The sequence below is a fragment of the Calypte anna genome, chromosome 2 (assembly GCF_003957555.1).
Source record: "Calypte anna isolate BGI_N300 chromosome 2, bCalAnn1_v1.p, whole genome shotgun sequence".
Classification (NCBI taxonomy): Eukaryota; Metazoa; Chordata; class Aves; order Apodiformes; family Trochilidae; genus Calypte; species Calypte anna.
Genome location: NC_044245.1, coordinates 95,451,991 through 95,466,892, shown reverse-complemented (window position 1 = coordinate 95,466,892; position 14,902 = coordinate 95,451,991). Strand labels below are relative to the sequence as shown.

The following is a 14,902-nucleotide window of genomic DNA, read 5'->3' as shown; positions in this document are numbered from 1 at the left end:
AAGTAATGAACAGCAAGCAAATCCACCTGCATCATGTTGCTACATCACTTTCTCAGACTAAATAAGCTAAAGTACCCCATATGACTGAAATGACTGACAATATTATTTGTCATTACCACCCAATGACCTAGAACTTGCTTTAATAATGTAAAGTGTGAATAAGCTAACAGTGGGCATTCAGTACATAGTGAACTGGAGCTTAATCCAATGCAGGCTTCTCCCAGGAGGCAGCCAATTTATTTGTTAGCACTTCCCCCCTTCATGGTAGAGCTTTCTTGCCCCATAAGTGCAAACAAGCTCTGATCCATTATTTCTTTCTTCACGCACAGAACACAGCCTTCTGTCCAACTTAAAATATAGTGAGGGAGTAACCAAACCTGACTTTGTTTTGATAACATTATAAAAGTGTCCAAGCCATCAATTCTAGATAGATTCATTTGGTGTTCTTAAAAAAGGCAGCTCATTTTTAGAGCAGAGAGGGTGGGGTAAGCTTGTGTCTGTAATATGCAAAGCAAGTATACCACTGTTTTTTGAATCTAAACCTACAATTCATCAAACTACTGGATTTAATGATTTACCACCCAAAAGATAGGATAGAGTTGAATTATGCTCTAAGAAGAATGTAAAGAAATGCATTTGAAGCAAACTAGAGATGGAAAAAAAGCTCTCCACGTATCAGTATCAACAGTAAAGGAGTATCAAGAAGGCAGGTAACATCATGCTATAAACAAAAAAAAAAGCTTGCTTTCTACACAAACATCTGCAGTTGGAACAGTGAGCAACAGCACACCTCAAGAATTCAAAATCACCCAAAAGGGAAAGGCAGACAGAAGACAAAACATATGGCATAGCAATACAACCATTTTTTTCCCCTACTTTAGCATTTAAGGAAATGAACATGAACCAACATATTCCAAGTCACAATGCAACTTACTTCAGCTGTACCATCCAAGATATTGTTAATAAACTGAACCATGTCTTCTGTGTTCTCAATGTGTCGATCTGGTAGAAAATACTGCTGATTGGAGGTATTCAGTACAACAATAGTAGGAACAGTCAAGTCACTGGAAACATAAAACAGACATTTACAGAGCTACTGTGTAAAACATAGCAATTCAAATAATTTCTAATCTATTAAAAGGATATCTATTAATCTCCATTTGTTGTGTGTTCCTTAATAAGAGTTCCTTGAAGGCAAGGGGAAAGGAATCACCTGAACAGTACCAGCATGTTTCTTATTAATGTTGTTTTCTTTCTCATCTGTGCCACTGACACTATTGAAGCTAATTCCATTTTGCACACCCATAGTGACTACAAGTTGGGTACCTTATGACTTGCCAATTAGTAAGAGACCACAGATAGTAGCCTTGTATTTTAAATGTGAAACATTATTAATGTGACACATTAAGTGTTTTCATGCACAAAGGTAAAACTATAATCCAAAAATTCAATCCCATGTAGCAATGCTCCAAGTGATCAGCACCACCCACCAACTTCTACCAGTCAAGTCAAAAGAATAAGCCATACCAACTAAAGTTTTTTTGGCATTTTTAGACATGGCAGATGAGCTACAGAGTTTTTAAACAATTATTACTCAACAGTTGACATTCACATGCATAAGTATTATGGAGAAAGCATGGAGAAAGCATAAAAAAATAGAGGAAGGTTATAAATTATTTCTGGAGATAAACCAGTATAATCTGTTGTTCAAAGTATCCCTAAATTCAAAATTAGATCAGGTTTAGGAAAATGTAATACTGCACAAGTATGTTGTTATTAAGAAAGATTTAAAATTTTCTCACACATTTTAGGTGGCTTGGTTCGTTTTGTTGTTTTGGTTTTTTTTTTTAATTTAAATGCAATTCCAAACCTAGAATTGAACAAGTTTAACACTTACACATGAAAATTTTCTAAATTCATAGAAAGCTGAGCACTTTGACACTTACGGTGCTGACCATGATCCCAGTACTTAAGTTGTAAGTATGGTGGCACCTGAGAAGATGCGTTCGTATGTACATAGAGTATAGTAAAACAAGTACTGCAACATATTTCTCACTATTCAGAATTTTTCTTATTTTAACTTGCTGCCATCTAGTGGAAAACTGATTCACTTGCAACACTGTTTTATTCAAGTAGCCACTGGCAGAGCAGCTACTATTATCAGTGAACACATTTTTGCAGCTTTCTTTTCCTGCTTTCCACTTATGCTAGAAACGTATACAATCTCTTCATAAAATAATTAAAAGTTTGCAGGCACTTCAACAGCAACTTCCCACATGCTACAAATTAGAAAATGAGGCATTTTGCAGATTAAGTTACACAATCCAGCTGGCCACTAATAGCAGACCAATGCTGGTTTTAGTGGCACTTTTGTCTTGTCTTCATTTCCTTCCTCCCAGGGACCTCATTTCCCTCCGCTGCTTCTCTGCACATCAGTTCTGGTACTCAGCAGATTACATAGGAAGATATTTAAGGGTTTTGCTGGATCAGCAAAATAAATCCCTTTCTCACACAGCCAAAAAACCACACAATCTTCTGCCAGATAAACAGTCTGAAACAGATCAGCAGTCAGACTTAAGAGTCGGCACAGGTGATGCAATACTGAAGTAGAGAAAGCTCTCACTTTTGACAGCTATAAAGCAGATCAATTACATCACTTAACTTCCATTGAGACAGCTGTTCTTAAATTAATTGTATTCCAGTGTTAATCATTTCACATAAATACAGACCTTGTGCCTTCCAAATCCCCATGAAGCTCCCAGAACCTTTATGGGTACAAACACATCCTTGGATCCCCAAGAAAGAGGTTTGGAAAAATTACAGAGCTGGCATACTGACCCTTGTTTCTCTTGAAAGGCCAGAGGAGAAGAAGGAGCTAAATGTTAGCTCTCTAACTAAGCATTTTTTAAGATCATAATAAAGGCAGATGTGAATAACCTTGTTTAATTTTAATTTTCAGAATGTATCATTTACATATCACATGCAGAGAGCACCTTCAATTCATATCATGTTCTTCTCTGCAGAAGATACTTCTATGGATCAGTCCTAAAAAGGTGCATCAAGCATGAAATTATCCTCTCCAGAAATACAGTATCACAGAAAAAAGCATAACCATTATGTACATTTCCTATTACAAACTGCCACAACATTTAATTTGTCTAGTGCCCAGTAATCTTAATGGAGGAAATTACCCCGTAGTTCTAATAGAGTAATTAATTAAACAAAGTACACCTAATAGATGAGCTTTGTCAATCAGCATTACCAGTAAGCCAAACTTCTAACATTAAATTATGCAGTTTAATTTAACAAACAACTGATACTTTATTATATGCCAAATCCTGAGGACAGAGATTTTTTTTTAACCCATAAAAGGCAGGGATTCTTCAGAAGAATGTTTTCAATTAAATACACTTAGCAACAAATAGAAGAAACAATAATCAAATAAGAATTTACTTACTCCATTAGTAAACTATTAATGTAGTCATTTCCATCCATATGGCCAAACTGGAAATCCCTATAAGAGTAGTAGTGAAAAACAGAATAATTAAAAAGGAAACAGAATAATGGGTTTCAGCAGAAGTTCTTCCTTCATTATTTTTCCTATGACAGAAGATGAGAGAACACATTCAACAGCGTAATTCAAAAAATTACGATCGACAGGACAGTCAACATCCCAAAATGCATACAGTTCATGAAATTATCTTAATTATCTTAATCATCTGTACATGAGTATAAAAGAAGGCGCTGTAGCTTTCTTAATGTAGAAAAAAGAATTATTGCTGTATTATGTGTTATGGTTTGAGAAGGCATAGGCTAATTTTATGGTATCAATATGAGGACCTATGAAGAGGGTGGTGCTTAGGACCCCGAGATATCCAGAGGGAAGAAAAGAGATGGGCCAGTGTTCCCTCTCATTTTCTGCCAGACCCTATAAAGGTCATTAGGGCATAAAAGTTCAGTCCCTTCCTGCTCCCTTCTTCTTTCCTGCTTTCTTGCACTTGGGACATCATGGAGAGATGCTTGTACACTTTCTTTTAGGTCTTTATGAGCTCTATGGAACCTGATTCCCTTGGTTGCTGGGAAGAGCCCTGGAGTCTCTCCTCAAGCTGGCTCTGCCCCAACAGATTCTCAGACATTTTTATCAGTGACCACTGGAATTCAGTTGTATCTATTCATGTAAATGTCAATACTGTTCCATATGTTGCTATCTCTTCCTTGTTCTACATACGTGTACTAGTTTTAGCTTCCAGCCTCAAAGTCTCTTTTCCTTGTTAGTCGTTTATTTACCCCTGGGAGCAATAGGAATAGAGAACAACTCTATTCTCTGTGTTTTGGTTCACCCTGACCACTAAACCAAGACAAAAGGCTAATGCATAAGTTCCCTGGGGGTGCTGGTTGAGGAGAAGCTCAACATGAGCCAGCAATGTGCACTTGCAACCCAGACAGCCAACTCTTATCCTTGGCTGCATCAAAAGACTTTTGGCAGAAGGCTGAGGGAGGTGATTCTCTCCCTCTACTCTGCTCTCATGAGACCCCACCTGGAGTTCTGTGTCCAGTTTTGGAGCCCCCAACACAAGGATACAGAGCTGTTGGAGCATGTCCAGAGGAGGGCCATAAAGATGACCAGAGGGCTGGAGCACCTCTCCTATGCAGACAGGCTGAGAGCTGGGGTTGTTCAGCCTGGAGAAGAGAAGGCTCCAGAGAGACTTTTTAATAGCCCTCTGAGACCTGAAGGGGCCCTACAGGAAATTTGGTGAGGGATTTTTTTTTACAAGACCATGTAGTGATAAGACAAGGGTTAGCTGTTTTAAACTGGAACAGAGTAGATTTGGACTAGACATTAGGAAGAAACACTTCACTAGAAGTGCTCACGGCCATGCAGGGGGGTTAGAACTAGATGTTCTTTAAAGTCCTCTCCCACCCAACCCAAACCATTCTGTGATTAAGTTAATTTAAGATACTGCAGTACCATGTGTACCTACCTGTGAAAGTGATCCCGATAATCTCTAGCAACTTCCTGAATAATAGACTTTAATCTGGAGGGGGAAAAAGTGACATTCATAACCCAGGATATACTACTCTGTCAAAATACAAGCAATAAACACTGAGGATTTCTCCAGTAAGCAGCAAATTGCATCTCATCAGCAATAAAGATCCCCTGTTCCACTACTAAAAAACCACCTCATTCATCTCATTTGGTTTTTAGGGGTTGAAATATTATCGAGCACATAGGTTGCAAATATGACAAAAGCACAGATATACAGTGAGGCTGCTTCCCTTCACCTATTGCTTTCTAAGCATGCAGCACTGTGACTGAAGAAAATCCAAAGAGGTCTTGGAAAATAACATGCAAAGTAACTGAACAACAGTTTTTTGTTTAATCATATATGTGCAATGAGAAGGGACAGGGGAAGGTTGTGTTCCTCACAGTCTCTTCAGGAAACTACAATCCAACTGAGAAAGCCCCTTCTTAATACAAGTTCCACAGACAACCAATATATATAAGCATCCCTAAATTAATTTTTAATGCATCTAATTAAAAATCATTGGTTTAAACTTGTAAAGTTCATCTTGAGGTCATCTGAACTCGTCTGTTTAAAAAGTGACACAACAGCAAAAAAAGATATGTGCTCACTGTTTGCTCTTGAAGAAGCCATAAATTTAGTAAACTAGGTAGGCTGATGTCATAAATGAAAGATCATCCACTAGTTAAAATCATGCATTTAAGCTAGCATTTCTGAATATTCAAGAAACTTCTGTTCTCTATGCCACACCAGCATATAGTGTCACCAATACTGAATTCTGTACCTGGTATGTTCCACTGAAGAGTTTTTATCATCAATGACTGCAATAGCCAAAAGTTTTCCTAAAATAAGGAATAAAATGCTTGAAACCATTTAAAAAGAAATACATGTTATCAGATGGAAAATGCTTCAACCCAGATGATCAAATACTCACCAAGGACAAGAATCTGTTTTAAGTATAAACCAATCACATAGCCAAATAGCCTCTTCTAGCTAACCAAGCTCTGGTTTTCTTAAAGCTACTGAAAATAAATTAAGATGTGACTTAATGTCACACCACTAGTGTTCTATTAAAAGCCTATCTATAGAAAGAAGTTAAAAAGGGAAGCACACACATAAAAATTTATTCCCTACTCAAGCTTCATATCTGCATATACATAAATTTGATGCTGTGAAAAACTTAATTATAAATGTCAATTACAAGATGATTCTAAGTGACTGAATCACTGTTCTACGGATTCAGTACACACTATTTTTAACACTAATGAAAATCTAGAATTTAATCCTTATGAAAAAAAATATGGATAATGTTCTGGCAGAATCCAGAATTTATTACCTCAGAAAAATAACTTAGTTCACAGAACTCTGTTAGAGGAGCTTGAAGACCAAACTTCAGAATATACTGATCTTTTTGGAAATTAATTTGTGAAGTTTTTTCTGATTTAAAAAAAAAACAACAACGAAAACAGACTCTGAAGGTGAACCAGATTAACCAGATCATTTTTAGAAAGCTGGCCAAAGTTTCTCCAGATCAAGCACATTATGAAAGTGGATTTGTTAAACAGCACCAGAAGTCAGCTGGCTGCCAAGTTTTCATTTGGCTTACAATTTTAGTAGAGAAAAGCTAAACTATTGCAGAATACATCTGCTTTGGTACATGCTTCCATCCTGTCCTTACCACATCTACTTTAAAGATTTCTGAATCCATCAGGTGCAAGACATATTTCAACCCATCCATATTTGGTACTTCGGAATCTAGTCATAAAATTCCCTATAGGTATTCCAAATGTTTGCATATATATTATGCAAAACCCAAGCTGCTCTTAAATTTAAAATACTACTATTTTTGGTGAATACTACAAGATTAAAACCACTAATTTTTATGTTGTGAGGAAAGGGCTAGTGTAGGCTTTGGATGAAGACTCTTGTCAACAGAACAGGTCTAACAATATCAAAACAGATAATAAAAAAAGACTGGCACTATCAACTCCCACTCTGTGATGAATTAATTTTTGAGCTTTAAAAAACACATTATCACTCTTCAGCTTTTCTTAGTTTTAAGTACATGAGATGCCAGAAAGTACAGTGTGTCCTGGTTTGGGTAGCAGCATCTTACCTGTATCTCCAAGTTCATACAGTGTAAAGCCATCTACATTGAGATAACCTTGAAATCTTTCTTTATTTATCCAGGATGACAAATCGCCATCTTCATACTCTTAAAAAAAAAGTAATAAAAAAAAAAAGAATGCTGAAAGTTAAACACACATCATCCTATAAAAAGCAAGTTGTTGGTTATTTTGTTAACAGGCCAGGTTAACAGGTGTTGTAAGAATGTAGCAAGCAATTCTAAGCACAAACCTTCCCATAGATTTGAACCCCATTCCCCTACTATTGGGAAGAAAAAACAAAGAACAAAACATCAGACAGGGACAGAGCATTGAAAAGGATTTTGCTAAACCTTTTTCTTATAGTGAGCTCTTCAAATTTCTGAACAATCATAACAGCACATATAACACCCAGTCTCTTATAATGTTTTTTGTAAACTGTTTCATTCACAATGTTTCTAGTACATTAGAGAAGAGTAAAATTTTTATAAAGTAAATTAGAAGCCTAGATCATCACAAGTTTTGTATTTGTTTTGAAAGGTGTAGAACAGCAAGTGGGTAACACAGCAGAAGTCAATTCAGAAGTGTTTCTCTTTAACAAGTTTTCTTTCTCAAAGTCCATTAAAAATATAAAAAAGCTGAAATGTGAGCCAAGGTGATGACTGGTAAGGCAGCAGACTACAGCCATTATGCAGCCATTAAGGTACAGCCATTATACAAAATGACAAAGAATATCCTTGATGGCCCATTTGGAGTATTTTGCTGTGGTAATAATGACCCTCAGAAATTAGAATAGAATTATCCTCTGAACATTGTTTGCAACTTAAAGTAAAAATTTCAATGAAAGAGAATCAAAATACATGTTTCTGCACATGCTGTACCTACACACCAACACATGATATGCATATATAGGTACATCTATGTCTGTGCATCTAACTATAAAGCATGGGCTTTACAGTATAGCTTGAGTATACTCTAGCAGTTAACACATGGATATCCATAGATATGAATATATACTTTTTATATCAATTGCAGGTATACTGCTGTCAGTGAAGTTATGGAACACTACTAGTTTCAGATGGCTGTTCCACAGTTACATGCTCAACAAGACAGTCAAATTAGTTTATCCAGCCTAAAATTTTGTATCAACTGCTCCAGTGACAACAGTCCATGCCTCCATAACCTCTTTCTGTGAGGGATGCTTTCAGCAAGTGCTAAAAACAGACTGGACAGACAAGGTTCTATGTATGTGTAGTATGCTCCATCAGCTATATAGGGAGAGGTGATGCTGTCTGATCTACTGTGGAAATCACATATGCTCAAAGTTTTCATTTAAGGCTCTCCAAATTTTAATATTGGGAATAAAGGCAGAATCAGTCTCCTCATCCTTCACAGTTTTTAAAGGAACACTCACTTTAATAAGAAAGCACAGAGCCAGCACCGACAAGGCACAAAAAGCTCAAACTGGAGCCTTTTCCACACTCTCTGAGCAGAGTACACATTTGAAATAAACAAAGTTAACTTTAAGAGAGAGATGTCTGACTATCAGGAAGAACACACGGAGAAAATCTGATTATCTGGAACTGTAAATCCATTTTAGGTGTGATTCCTCTTCAGCAAGAGTTCTCTTCTATTTTGCATATCATGAATTTGGACAGTGAGTAAAGGCATAACTTTTCTAGGTGCATTAATACCAGAAAAGGAGTAATATTAGAAGTTTTGTCCTACTGGTAACAGAAAGCAAATTTTATCACTTCTACTTCAGTATTAATTAAACCAGTTTCTTCTCAAATGCATTTTGCTCCAGAAGAACTAACATTTTTTTGCTTCTCCTTCGTAAAGGAGCAGTTATTTGTCATGAAGCTGGGAAATTTCCCAGCACTCCAATACAACTTTCAAAAAATCCCAACTATTCCAGTTTCTCCATATACACTTTAAAGATCTTGCCTCAAGGTTATCTCCACCTCCACTTACCATCATAAACAAAGTAAGTTCCATCTTTGAAGACCATTACAGCAGGCAATTCCGGCAATGTCACATACTGAAAGAGAGGTGGTTTTCAATTAATCTATGGAAGATTAAAATATTTTTAAACAAACAAAAAAAATCCGTAAGTGTGAAAATATAACCCATGGGGAAAATCTCAAAGTACATTTCAATGTTTTCTGCCTACATATACTAAAATAAATTTATCAGCTTCTGCATACTAAAAAATAGCACAACATCATGATATTCTTGAGAGGTAGATCTCTCAAAGTGTAAATGAAGCAGGATTTTTACTCATATCTCCAGTAGCACAGGGAATATTTTATTGGTTGGACATGAACTTTAGACAGGAGATCATATGTTGAGGGTTTTATTAGTCATTCTTTCCTACCAATTTCTGCTGCTATGAGCATACATATCATACTGTTACTTCTACTAAGGGGAAAATCAATAATATCATAAAGTAGAAACCCTGAAAACACATTTCACTAAATGTGGGCTGTTTCCTGTGATTCAGGCTGATGGGAGTATAAAGATAAAAGCTTTGGCAGACAAAACTGCAAAGAGCCCAAATTTAGGCAAACAGAAAAATTAATGCATGTATCACCATCCTAAACATGATATTTAGGAGGGTCAGCGACTTACTCAAAAATACAAAAGGTGAAGAAACCTTTCCTTTGAAAATTGTAAGAATATTATTTAGCTCATATTTCAGTTTAAGTGCCACAGCATAATTACTGCATCTTGTCCTTACTGCTTGCTATGATTCTAAGCTAAAATTCTTATAGCATTCGTGGTTAAGAAAGAAAGGACAGGATCATTAGCTTAGTTTTGATGATGATGTTGGCTTAATTGTCTAATGTACTGATATGTTTGTAGCATTTCATATGAATAAGCAAGGAGAAGGTAGTTCTAGATGACAATTTATTCTCTTATTTGCCCAAAACAACTTGCCTTTATAGTTCAGCATCTAAAGGGTAAATCAGTTCACATTAGACTTACAGACTGCAACTGATGCCTGAAGCTTGGAATGAATTTACTTAAGGTGGCAAAACTAAGCCTAACAGTAACTACTGTCATGAAAAACCTCATTGCAATTAGTAACCAGTGATTTCATAACATTTTTGCTTATCTCTATAGAATACTGCATACCATCACTATCTCATTTCTAATGAATCAGCATCTCCAGAAATACTTAAAAATGGTGTAGATGAGACACTTCAGGATATGCTGTAGTGGGTGATACAGATATGGTTATATATATTTTTTTATTAGGGTTGAGAATGTTGACAGTTGGACATGGTGATCTTAGAGGTCTTTTCCACCTGTGATTATTCTGTGATTCTATCACATCTGTGGGAAATTACATCCAGTGGGAAAAATAGCTCACTGCTCACATCACTGTGATGACAGAATCTTAAGAGTTTCAACATTTTAAACTCTTTCTACTACACCAGTGATCTTGTGGCTAAAGCACCAATAGCAATATTTAAATTGAGGTGGCCTTTGATACAAGGTTTCTGGAAATCTAACAGTACAGTATTTATAATGAGGTCAGATCTACCTATGATGTTGGAAAAGTGCCCCAAAACAATAATGTTGGTTCTCACTCTGCTAATCATAAACTTATTTCAGAGTTGTGTCTTACCAGGCTCAGAGTAGACTTACACCCCACTTGCAGATAACAATATATGAAAAATCATCTTGATTTTGTTTCAACACACAGGCAACAATGATTCAAATAATTTTTTCCACCCTAACTAATTTCCCTGTTACAGAATCATCCTAAAAGGCACATGAGAATTCTGCAACCAGTAGACTGGACTGGTTGGTTTCAGGGCAGACTGTTTTGATCAGCTGTATAGCATAAGGTACAAGTAACTTGCCAATACAAAACAAGTTTCAGTCTGTCATTGCCAGGTTATGTGGTCCACATTGAGTTCTGCATCTCTTTTAAATTTGCATGACAGAACAAGTAATTTGGCCAATACAAAGCAATGACAGACAAACCTCATTTGTATTTTTTCTTCATGTAGACTCAAATATTAATTGATTTTGTGTAATTAGTTTGAAATATATCAAAGTCAAAGACGTTGTAAGAAACCACCTCTGTGCCAGCAAAAAAGCAAAACTCCATATCAGAGAACTGTAACATTTCCGTGGAAAAAGTAGGAAGTGAAAGAGCTTACCTCAGGCAGCACATCTTCTGAGGCAGAAAAAAAGTATGTATAAACTATTAGTTCTGAAGCAACTTCAATGTATTTTTCCTGCAAAAATACAAACAATGTTTTTTTAAAAATTCCTGAGCTTTTAGTGTGCTTCAAATGAAAATTTTGAGATATATTTATCCTCAAGGAGTAGTTAGAAAATATGGTTATGATATTGGATTGTCATAAATCTATGTCACTTCATAAAATAATGTCACTTCAATAAATGTAAAAATAAGATGGGAATTTATTAAAGGCATGCAATTCAGTCTTTTAGGAGGTATTTTTAAATTATATCTGTGAATTCCCACAAGAAATAACTTTACTTAATCAAGCTCCAAACCTTTAAAGGAGATTCACCACCAACATAGACAAAAAGTACACGATGCCTCTTTTGCACATGCTCGAACATATGCTGGCTAAGAAGTGGTCTGATAAGTGGTCTGTGAGGAAGGAAAAAAGAGAAAAATTTCAGCTTCTGCAAGCTGCAAAATCCAAAGAAATAATTTCCAGGAAAATCCCTGGCAGATTTTTGGGTTTTCTGCTTGTTTTTTCAAACAGTTTGCCAATGCAAATCCATTTAATTTTTCTATATTTACTTCAGTTTCAACTAAAAATAATAAAAAAAAACCCAACTAAAAAAACCAACCAAACTAAAGAAAACAAAAAACTTAGATATACCTCAAATAGTACACTTAAATTTGCCATTCATATCTTAGTTAAAAGTGCTGCTATGATGTAAACCCTGTCATAGGCAGGGGGGACACATCCCACTAAACCAAGCTGTTCAAAGCCCCAATCCTTCTGACCTTAACACCTATGGAGAGGGCACCCACAACTTCCCTGGGCAGTCTGCTCCTATGTCGCATCACTGCTAAAAGCAAAAAATGTCTTCCTCATGTCCAATCTGAATCTATCCTCTTTCAGTTTAAAGCCATTACCTCTTATCCTGTCAGTAGAGGCCCTTATAAAAAGTCTCTCTCATTCTTTCATATAATCCCTCTAGATATAGCAAAAGGCCACAGTAAGATCTCCTCAGTCATAATAAGGTCTCAATCATTTGATAGACAAAATTTTGACTGTAAGCACAGCAGTTAGAAAACACAGTCCTAGAAACAGATAATCTTACAGAAATTATGTAAACTATTAGAGATCACTGATATTCGTAAATTACACAATTCTGAATAATAATTAGTATTACATACGTATATAAATGCCTCTTAATTATCCTTAAGAATGAAGGAAAGAAATACAATTCTTTTTTCTCTCCAAAGATTTCTGTCTATAACATTTTTTTGGCTTTTCAGTTGCATAAGCATATTTTAAACCATTATTTCTAAGATAAATTTTGAGTACTAAACAGATTCTATCTTTGTGATTACTTTCATCTATCAGTCAACATTAAGGTCAGTGTTCCTGTTTCTAGCTTCCACAAGTTGCACTTGTTAAAAGTTTCACCTACTTGGAAAAGCCCTTAGTACTCACTACCAGTCTTGCATGCAACCACACATCTAGCACGTTCAATGTTTAACTTCATGTTAATGATTTGTTCTTTTTTGAAACAGATGTAATTCCTGGCCCATCTCAAAATTCTTCAGAAGTTTTTAAGTCACCAGAACCAGTCTCACAGAAGAGGATGCTTACCCTGCCACTCTATTAGCAAATTCAATTATATCATCTTTAGTTCTCGGTCCTCGATAGCTGTATGCCAAGTCACCTTTTAAGCTAGATAAATAGGAAAGAAAAGAAAGAACAGAACTGAAATCAATTACACTCTATCTGCACATGTAGAACTACTCAATCTTCACATGTTTATTACAGTTACCTTTTAGCAAGTGATAAGCGAGATTTTTTTTCAAATAATCAGATAAAAGAACTGGTCAAAAAAATATAAAACTCCATAATGAATACAACACAACTATAGAGTAAAATCTTGTTTACACAATATATGATTTATCATCTTTAAAAAATAAAATCACAGAATTACCATGGCTGGAAAAGGCCTTTAAGATTATGGAATCCACCCATTAACCTAACACTGACAAGTCCTCAATGACACCATATCCCTAAATATTATGTCTACACAATATATACCTCCACCACTGCCCTGGGGCACCCTATTCCAATGCCTGAAAATCCCTTCAGAGAAGAAATTCTTCCTAGCATCCAATCCAAACCTCCCCTGGCACAACTTGAGCCCATTAGCTCTTGTCACTTGTAACTTCATTAAACAGATCAATATACCCCTCTTTACAACCTCCTTTGAGGTACTTGTAGAGAGCTATAAGGTCTTCCTTTTTTTTTTTTTTTGTTTGGGATTTTTAAGCAGAGAGCATTTTTTAGATCTGTTAGAAGCTCAATGGTAAGCATCAACTTACAGCTTAATTGTTGGATAGCCTCGCACTCCAAATTCAGATGCAATACCTGAAAGAAGAAAGAAATTTATTAACACTAAAGTGAACCCAGACTTTCTTTCTCTCCCACCTAAATCTTTAAACACAGTTTACTATTCAAGCCACATATATAAATGAAAAACCTACCACTTAGTTCAATATGAATTATTTTATTTGCTTTCAGGAAGCTGATTTATGAAGTTACATCATTAAATTTTGGACCTCCTTTAAATGAAGGGCTTGAGGGTCCCAGCACAGGCTCCCAGTTCATATGCCAGGAGTTAAGTGTCAAGAGAATCCTCTAAATACATACATTTGGTCAGCTTTTAATACGTACCTACAATACGCTGAAAACATCAGAGGCAAAAATTAAGTATTGTGGGTGTCAAGTTATAAATACTAATGCTTAGAAGAAATGAACAATTAAGTGCTCATATGTAATGGGTAACAACAGAAGCACAGTATCACACTGTAGCAGTTAAAAAAAGTTTTATTCTGTAGCAGTATATTTTCACAGTCATCAACTTCACCAAAAATAGACACTTTCCAAGCAGTTACTTTAACCTGCTACTAACTAAAGTGGTAACAATTGCAGAACATTTTCCTCCATCCCACATTTCTTTAAAACCTTGTGTCTTGCTCCCATCAATTAGAGGTGTACAATTTGCAAGCACCCTTCCAGTTGTGAATTTAGCAACAGCCACCTTCAACTACACTTTTCAGTCAATTCACTGTTTTCTAAAAGCTGAATTAAGTACACTTCAAGAAAGGCTAAAATAAGCCTAAAATTCTGCCAATAACTACATAATTCCCTACAGAAAAAAACAAAACCTGCATTCAAAATGCACCAAGATTCAATACTTTCAACATAAACATTCTCAACCTACCAACCATATGCCAGAGCAGTAAATGTGGGAGGACTTGTGTTCAAGGGCTCTACACAGCAGTTGCAAAATTCTGACCCTAAGACTTTTTGCCTGTATCAAAATCCTAATTGAATAAAACTAGCAGCTTACCTACTGATCTCTTACTCAAAGGAGACTGATCTAAGAAATATGCATACTAGGATGAATTTGATTCTGATAATTTTCTCTCAAAGCTAACAGAGAACTAGAATATATTAAAATGTGTATTACAACATTCAAACACAAGAGCCATTGACAGGAAGTTAATTTCTCCCTGTACAG

At 35.8% G+C, this 14,902-nt stretch overlaps 1 protein-coding gene across 1 annotated transcript in view; it reads right to left on the bottom strand.

Moving 5' to 3' along the window:
• The window catches only part of TMX3 (thioredoxin related transmembrane protein 3), a 30,299-nt gene that overhangs the window by 5,424 nt on the left and 9,973 nt on the right, over positions 1 to 14,902 (bottom strand). Inside the window, exons 6-15 of the mRNA XM_030444671.1 lie at positions 13,701 to 13,746; positions 12,967 to 13,047; positions 11,666 to 11,765; positions 11,305 to 11,382; positions 9,104 to 9,170; positions 7,141 to 7,239; positions 5,809 to 5,866; positions 4,983 to 5,036; positions 3,458 to 3,514; positions 935 to 1,064 (exon numbers count right to left, since the gene is read on the bottom strand). Coding sequence (XP_030300531.1) covers positions 935 to 1,064; positions 3,458 to 3,514; positions 4,983 to 5,036; positions 5,809 to 5,866; positions 7,141 to 7,239; positions 9,104 to 9,170; positions 11,305 to 11,382; positions 11,666 to 11,765; positions 12,967 to 13,047; positions 13,701 to 13,746 — 770 coding nt within the window. The remainder of the gene's footprint in view (positions 1 to 934; positions 1,065 to 3,457; positions 3,515 to 4,982; positions 5,037 to 5,808; positions 5,867 to 7,140; positions 7,240 to 9,103; positions 9,171 to 11,304; positions 11,383 to 11,665; positions 11,766 to 12,966; positions 13,048 to 13,700; positions 13,747 to 14,902) is intronic.